An 8,261-nucleotide genomic window follows, 5' to 3' on the forward strand; every position below is an offset into this window, starting at 1 on the left:
TAATACTTTTGCGAGACAGTCGCACGAAGTGCATGAGACCACGAGACCCGTATGCACTTCCGCTATACGCAGCTGCCTGAACCACCTCACCAAAAACAGGGGCGGGTACAAGTTGTGCTTCTATTCCAAATTATTCTGGGGTCCAATGCGTCAGAAAAGTCGTCACCCAGGCCGTTTTGATGTGAGGTTCGGACCCAGACAGTCTTGCTGCATGTTTGAGGCGCCAAAAGTTGTAGGTTGGTTGCCAAATGCGGTTGGCGCGGGATCGGTGCTTGAGGGACTCACCGCATCGAGCGACGTGTCTTCGATTCTAACATTGTTACACTACATGTGAGCATGGATCAACCTGGCAAGTCGGTCGTCCGCCGACATTTAATTATTGCCACAGTATAGATGATCGGTTTTGGTCCTTCAAACGAGACAAACTCAACTCCGTGATTGCTTGTTTTGAATTCATTGCAGTTGCCGTCCCGAACGCCGATCTGGGCATATTTCTTTTGCTCATGTTCCCTTCGTGCTGGTTTCAGTGGTCCCTTATAGTGTGGTTTAGAGACTTTTTTGTTTAAGGAAGAATCTGTATTATTTATGTCGCGAGAATAACACTAGCAGTCTTGTCCGCTGCAACTTAGTCTTATCACTCTTTTAAAGTCTCTAATCTACCATTATTTAAGGCATCTACCCTCCAGCTCGTCGGTTGTTCGGCGCAAGGCTAGCATGTTGTAGATATTGTATGTAGTCAGTGACACACTGGAATGATGTTGAAATTGCTATCGTTTTGCGTTTGTCAATACAAGACCTCATGTTTACCGAAGCAACTGATGTGGTGTCTTCCAAAACCATCCTCTGTCTTGCATGATATCTCCTGTTCCCTGCCTATCAATTAAGGTGGATACAGAGTTTAGGAACGCAAGCGTGATCTGCACGCTTCGTAAGCTTTACGCAGCCAATCAGTAACTGACTTTCATCACGCTGGGGGTGAAAATCACGCGTTTTGCGTTTCCTGAACTCTGTATCCACACTAACAAACACTCTGTGTACCCCTTTCCCCTCTGGCATTCCGTGTATTTTTGTTTGTAGTGCTTAATTGTTACTTCCTTGTTTTCGTCAAGTGTGAGTTTGTTTTGAAAACTAGGATAGATTGTACGATTTTAATGTAAATTTTAGTTCTTACAGGTTGTGTTATGAATTTAAAGGCTTTTCTTCTTCGTGGTGGCGCTATGTCTTATCCCATGATCTTATTTTGGGACAGTGAAAATTTTGATAGGATTCCTTTACTGTTTACAATGGCTCCATACACCTTACATAATAGTAAACCATTTTTAGGTGTTTTAGCCTTATTTTGTGAATGATAATTTTTGTAATTATGCCCTCGAAACTTGAATACCGCAGATGCTATTGTTTCGACAACGTGACGCTCGTGCATTTATAGGGCCTGCACGTGTCATGCAATAAGTGCTAGTTCATTTAGTGATAGAAATGCCTCTAGACATCAAAATACTCGCCGAAATAGTTTTATCTACCTTTCTTCATGAGCGATCGGTGCCCTTGGGGGGGCGTGTAGCTTGGTCACCCGGACTTAACCTGTAACATGCAGGGTGGGTGATCCGCGACGTCTTTTTTTTCTGCGTATTCTGTACCGGATTCATGCGTGCTGAAGGGTTGCATACTCGTACGCGGCCGAAAGGCGGAGCAACGAAAGACAAGCCCGCAGGCAAACATGAATCTTGTCCAGTATAAGAAGAAAAAAAAGACGACGTCGGTCACCCACCCTGAAGACTGCACATGCTGCCGTTCGTGCACATGCCATGTACAATGTAAAAGACATGTACGTAGACGCGCACACACGCTGGCTAATGGCTAGCCAGTGGAGCCATGCCGGGCTGCGCGGTCATACGCCGTGCGCCGCAGAGATACCGAAGTACCCCGTCCTCCCCACGGCGCATGTTTGCGACCGGATTTAGCATCTTCTCTAGGGCGCCCTCCTCTCATGCTTCCTCGAAATGCCAGAAGTGCAAAAGCTTGTACTCTTTTTTCCTTACGGACTCGCTCCAGAGCATTTTCTGCGAACGTAATATAGATAAAAAGACATCTGTAATATGAATAAAACTGTCCGTATTATAGATAATTTGATCCATATTACAAACCTGTATTTGTCCGTAAGGTAAATATGGTTCGTCCATACCTTATGAATGAACGCATGTTTTTAATACTGATCAAATTACCCATAATACGGACAATTCCATACGTATTAATTACGGATGATTTGTGATCCATATTACGTTTGCACAAAATTCTCCGTGACATAATACTGGACATACCCAAGGAAACAAGAGTGTACGATAAAGACAATAATCCCATCTACACTAGTGCATGGAATGCACTCATGATTTGAGGTGAAAATATCTTAGCACTCTTCCTTTTTCCGAGCCTAGATGTTAAAAATGCACATATGTAGTACAGAACAGAAGGTCTCTTTCGCTACCTGCACTGATAAAACAAATATGGGTCTCGGTTTTATCGGGTTTTTATGCCTTCACAGAGGCTTTTAAAACTAGCACCCCTGGAAAAGCATTACAAATTAGCATCCCTACAAAGTTATTAAATCTGTCCAAAGGTATTGAAATGTAATGGATTTGGTCACTTGCAAAAGCATTAAAATTTAACACCCCTATACACTTATAAACAAAGGTGCTTCATAACACATTTCAAAGGTGCCCCTGCAATAGTGCCTTTCTAGAGGCGCTAAAACTGCCGAAAATATTACCTTCTAAGGCCAGTAGCATCTTTGTAACTGCACAACTAGCGCCTTTAAAAAGGCATCAAAAAGACCCTTTGTTTTTTCCAGTAGTGTAGCGCCTGAAACGCGCTGGGTTGGCCAACTCGCCAGCTTTGTGTGGGTGGCGGGCCATAGGTACTTGGGCACGGTAGGACTGAAAATCCGTTTCTGCGCCCAACGTTTCTAGGCGTTTGCTCGGGGATTAGCGTTCACTGTGGGATCACGTTATAAGCTTCCTCTGTAGGCTAGTGATGGTATCTAATAGGTGTGGCTATCGCTTCGCTTGCCAATCGCCTAGGCATGGGAGCCACGGAAGGCACCAACCCCAGCGCTGCTCCTACATCAGCCCTGCCTCGTCGGCCGCCTCCGTCTCATGACATTAGCGTTGATGATGAGCCTGAGTTTGACGTTCGAGAGCACGACTGGAGGTTCAACCTGCAGCATAGCGGTTAGTCGGTGAAACAGCGCGCACATCCGGGAGTAATTTGTTTCCGCGCATTTTATGGGCATTTCCATTTCAGTAGCGTATCAACAGAAGCGACTTACTCTCGGATGGTTGGGGCTTCCAAAGACGAAGTTGCAGTGTTACATTGATTAACATTTTGCTTTAAATGGCAAGACGTAACTACTAATGCAGTCTTTTGTTGGCGTGCCCATTGCGTGGCTGTGAAACATTTGTTTCTTATCCAGTTTGGTCCCATTTAGTACTTTCAGGCTAGGTCCTTGGTAATTCGGGTCGGGGTATAATAAAGTATACACAATGTTTTTCTTGGAATACAAGGTTGCTTCGTTAATTTCAAGGACGGGTGGATAATTTCAAGACCCATCGACCCTTGAAATCCCAGAATCTGCCTTGAAACCATCTGTTCCATGGGGAAGCCTTGGAATTTACGTCTGTTAATCCAAGGCAACCCCTTGCGTATCAGACCACAGCTCCAAGGCGCTTCCTCGGAAGCAGGTGGTTTCAAGGCAGATTCTAGGATTCCAAGGGTCGATCTTGAAATTGTCCACCCGTCCTTGAAATTCACGAAATAACCTTGTGATCCAAGAAAAACTTTTTACCGTGTATAAATACGCACATTCCTGTGTTTATGGCTCCCCGTATTGTCTATTCGAGTTAGTTTAATCCCGAGTTCCAAGGAAACTAGTTGTATTTTTTCGATTTAATTCATTTAATTATTTAACGTCGAATTCTTTGGTCAAATTGTCGCTCTTCTGTAGACGAATCCTTTATTGCATGAAAGCTAAGCTTAGAGTGCGGCTGAATTTTTGTATGTGCTCTTCTGTGGTAACTAACAACTGCATGGTCTCGCCTTACTGTATTCTTGCAGATATATTTGGAAATAGTGTTGCGTTCGGCTGCCTGCCCAATTTTTCATTAACGCTTGTCACAGAATAAATGCCTTGTGACTGTTAGCTAGAGCGTCACAACACGTTCTTAATAATAAATTTTTCCAACATTTGTCAAGTGCGTGTTTTTAAGTAACGAAGATTTCGCCACTCATGCGATAATGTTTGCCACTGCCGGTTAAGTTATCGCCAAGTTATCATTGGTGGTCTTAGATCCGGGCCGGACAATCCCTCGTGGGTTGCCTACATAGTTGTGCTTGTTGCCTACTTGCGACTAAGCGTGGAAGGTCGTAGCATCACTCTCTCTTCCCACCCACCTGCCCCTAAAACCATCACTTGTAAACGATTTTATAACTCCAAATTTTCGATTTTGGTTTTCATCGCTATCTATAGCATTTATGAGCAATTCATTTCGTATTTCTAATATAAATATCAGATCTTTTGTCAATGCACTAACATAGCTTTCTATCCCTCGCCATTACTTTATTTTCCATTTTTATTTTCAGTTCATGTTTTGTTATTCATTCATAATATGAGTTTCAGCTTCCAGCAATTCTGGACCGAGTTCAGCCATTTCTGCAGTGTGCCTTGTTTCTTGAAGTTGTTAGATGTGCGTGTGTCTGTAAATGGTAGCAATTTGTGGTAATTTGCACGGTTTGGTTTTCTTTTTCTTTTTTAATTTTATTCTTTTTTTTGGTATGTTGAGTTAATGTCTTGTATGAACTAGGACTTTTAACATAGAACAACCTAACAGTCGTCATTTGTTAGTTACGTACTAAATTTCAAAAAAGACGCAATAAATTCTTTCGAAATGTAAATAAAAAATAAATTTTTGCATTATGGAAGTAGACACATATTCTCTCCCATCTGGAAACGGGATTTGACCTGATTTTCAGAAAAACTAGGGACAAATGCCCTTACTGAATTGGACCTTGTCTATATGATACCTTCTGTTCTGTTTGTAGCCGAGGCTCCGGAAGAAGAGGAAGTGAGTTCTGCTGAAGAAAAGCAGTGAGCATCAGTACAACTCTCCCTCTGCCCGCCGGCATCTTTAGGAAGTGCTCCCAAATTTGGCCCATTTGGGTCCACTGACGCGAGATGTTCGGCCAGGAAAGTGCAGCAGCTCGATTCCAAGCATTTTCAACTATCAGCGACCTTGAAAAAAAAAAAACCGTAGTGTATAATGCTGTCTTGAGCTGTAGCAGCTAGCTGGGTACATTGACCAACTCTCGATATAGTGACTGGTTACCTGACCAGCAGAAAATAAATCTTCGGAAAACCGTACATTCTTGTACCAGACTGCCCTCGTTCCCCGCACGGAGCTGAAGGCATAAAAAATTCTTTTTTCTCGTCATTTTTTTCCACTGGTTACAATAGAATTTTGAAAACGGGATTTAGTCTGTTGTTAAAGCTAAACACACTTAATTCTTTCTCCTTATCAAAGAGACATTTCTTGTGGAATCATTTAGTGCTCCATCGAAGAAATATGCCTTGTGTATGTATTTCTAACCAAATCAACTGTATAAACATCGATACATATGTCATAATTGATCTTGTTGCTGGTAGTTGTGTAAAGTCTTTGCTGCTCTTGCAATAACTTGTTTTATAAACACTTTTCAAATTATTACTTTGTTACTAGATTGAAAACTCAATCAAAATCCAGCAGCAAGTACTTATTTAAATTATTTAATAAGCTAATAGAAAAATATTGTAAAAAAGTTCTTCTTTTGTTTCAAATGTAATGACAGATACTTTCAAAAGGAAAAATCAGATTAGGATTAGAAAAGTGCATGACAATTTAAAATTGCAAATGTTATAGAAAAATGCTGCCCTAAGCAGGCTTTTTTGTTGTTGTTGTCCAAAACACGCCTCTCCCTTAGCAAATGATAGCTTTCTAAATGTATTTTTGTGGATCCTTTCTGGATGTCAGTGGAGGGTTTATGCGAAGTGAAGTAGAAAGGCGTGTACGTAGGCTTTCTTAAGCCTGGTTTTAGTCTTCATATAGATCAAGGTTGCTTTTTTATGTATGTGATTCAACGATGGATTAGTACAGAAACTTTGTAGTGTGGTGGAGAATAATGGAGGACATGCTCTACGTTTGAATGCGAGTAAATGTATGATGTGTTGTTTACCCAACCGAAACTTTATGTGGTATCTTCGGTCGGTGAAGTGCATTATATTTTGTTCTACAGCAAAAAAACTTTTAATTATATGAAACATGTGTATTTGATCTATGCTTTAACACTACTCTTCGATAAAAAATAAAATTTTGAGTATCTGAGCTCTATTTGCTTACTGTCACTTGCCGTTTCTTCCCGCACCGGCCGCCGAACGAACACATCATATCTAGCAAATAACACTCTCACTAGGCCTACCCCTGACGTGTGGTGGCGACTCCATGCGGCCCGGCACTACCTACCGCGCCCCAGCTGGGCCTCCTGAACCTGGCCGGCCGGCGGCGCCCAATGAGTCTTTACCACGCCACGCACCGCCGCTGGACGCTCGGGCTGGTGTGTTGCTCGCGAGCAGGACGACCGAGAGAGGACTTCCCTACAAGTCACCGCCGTACGCGCCACAGCGCGAATCAGTCGTGCGGTGTGATTCACGAGAGGTAAATGTCGTTAAGGTGGTGGTGGAAGACACTGCACTAAAAAAAAAAGTGACTAATTTGCTTCGTTGCATAGCAGCCAAGGAACGTCTTAGCTATCTGGACTAAGCTCACTAAAGTACATTAGATGGATCGACCACAAAATTGGTTCTGATTTCGATACATTGTCGACTACGATATCGAAACATTATCGGTACGATATAGTCATTGCGCACTGGGGTGGGCGCTTAAAAAATTAAAAAAAAAACAACATTTAAAATACTATTTTTTTCCTTTTTGGCCCACAGCTTGTTATCATTGTCTACAATCTAGGCGGCTTGGAAGCCTTTGTTCGAAATTCACACTGACTGTGGTGGGTGTTGATCGTTGGGACTGCAGGCGAGCGCGGAGGCACGGAGCTACGCCAGTGCGATGACGGTGGGGAGAAACCGAATCAGTCTGATGCTCACGTCACCTATTTTCACGCGTTAGTCCACGTGGATGAAACTTTTTCTCGGGCGGCCAAGATCGTGAGGTACTATAAACAAACCCTTATTAGTCCGAACAAATATCAAAAATAAGTTGTGTCAACCAAGTGTTTGCTAACTTAACCATTTCAATTTTTTGGAGACCCGTGAGATGCGTTGACTAACGCGTGTCAGCTACGTAGACAAATAAATATTCGCTCGGGCAGCTCTAATTAGCTATCTCAGGACAACGGATCTTATTTCTCGCGACTGACATTTTCTTTAACTCATCAAACATTTTAGATAAATGAACTGAAAATTTAGCTGGCTGCTATGCAATGAACACGTGAGTTCTCTCAACTAATATTCAGTTGAGTCAACTAAAGTAGTTTTTCCCGTAATGGAAGTACAGTTTTAAGCAGCATTTTAAAAGTACACATACCAAATTTATAGTAATGGCCGTATTCAACAGCTTCCATGACCCTAGGCAAAAATTATTGAATCATTACAGCACAGTTGATTTACACCGTCTCAATCAAGTTGAAAATCAGGGTGGTTTGTTTACCTCGCTCATTGCTAAATGTAATCGTATTTTTGGAGCAAACATACGTGCTAAGTTAAACTAGCGTTTGATTCTAAATTTGTCCGCAATAGTGCAAGGTTTTGTGCATATGAATGCCCAAAAGTATTCAAATCATCGCAGAAATTTGTGCAAAAAATGGATTGATTATTAAATTCATACAATTAAAAGATACAAATCCACTTACTGAGCATAGCATATTATCTTTGATCGTGGATTTAACCGTGGGGTTGCTAGTGCTTTGCGGATGCAGGTGTGTGGTGGCCAGTTTGCATACTGACACGAGTCCATTAGGTGCCGCCGTGGTGGGGAGGGGGAAGAGAGGGGATGGAGGGGAAGACCACACGGTGGTTCAATAAGTTTAAACGACAAGTACTAAGGTGCCTCTGCTCTCCTTTCCCTGACGGTGTGGTCCGCTAGCGCAGTGGCGCCACCGTGCAGCTCACCACAGCGTAAGTTTACCCCCCTTCCTTTCATACTTCACTTGAAGAGCAGCGGTAC

The 8,261-nt window shown here is 42.5% G+C and overlaps 1 protein-coding gene and 1 long non-coding RNA gene across 31 annotated transcripts in view; one reads left to right on the forward strand and one right to left on the reverse strand.

The window, feature by feature from the left end:
• LOC113210314 (ankyrin-3) overlaps positions 1-6,407 on the forward strand; it is a 141,534-nt gene extending 135,127 nt beyond the window's left edge. For 22 of the 30 annotated variants that reach the window (XM_052267827.1, XM_052267814.1, XM_052267820.1 and 19 more), the window contains 2 exons: positions 3,075-3,224; positions 5,092-6,407. In XM_052267827.1, coding sequence (XP_052123787.1) covers positions 3,075-3,224; positions 5,092-5,141 — 200 coding nt within the window. In that variant the 3' untranslated portion in view covers positions 5,142-6,407. The remainder of the gene's footprint in view (positions 1-3,074; positions 3,225-5,091) is intronic. The other 8 variants (XM_052267823.1, XM_052267828.1, XM_052267830.1 and 5 more) reach the window with 1 other exon arrangement.
• The window catches only part of LOC113210330 (uncharacterized), a 15,700-nt gene that overhangs the window by 1,285 nt on the left and 6,154 nt on the right, over positions 1-8,261 (reverse strand). The window lies entirely within an intron of this gene.

This window comes from Frankliniella occidentalis, unplaced genomic scaffold (assembly GCF_000697945.3).
Source record: "Frankliniella occidentalis isolate FOCC.00 unplaced genomic scaffold, Focc_3.1 Scaffold60, whole genome shotgun sequence".
In the NCBI taxonomy this organism is placed as follows: Eukaryota; Metazoa; Arthropoda; class Insecta; order Thysanoptera; family Thripidae; genus Frankliniella; species Frankliniella occidentalis.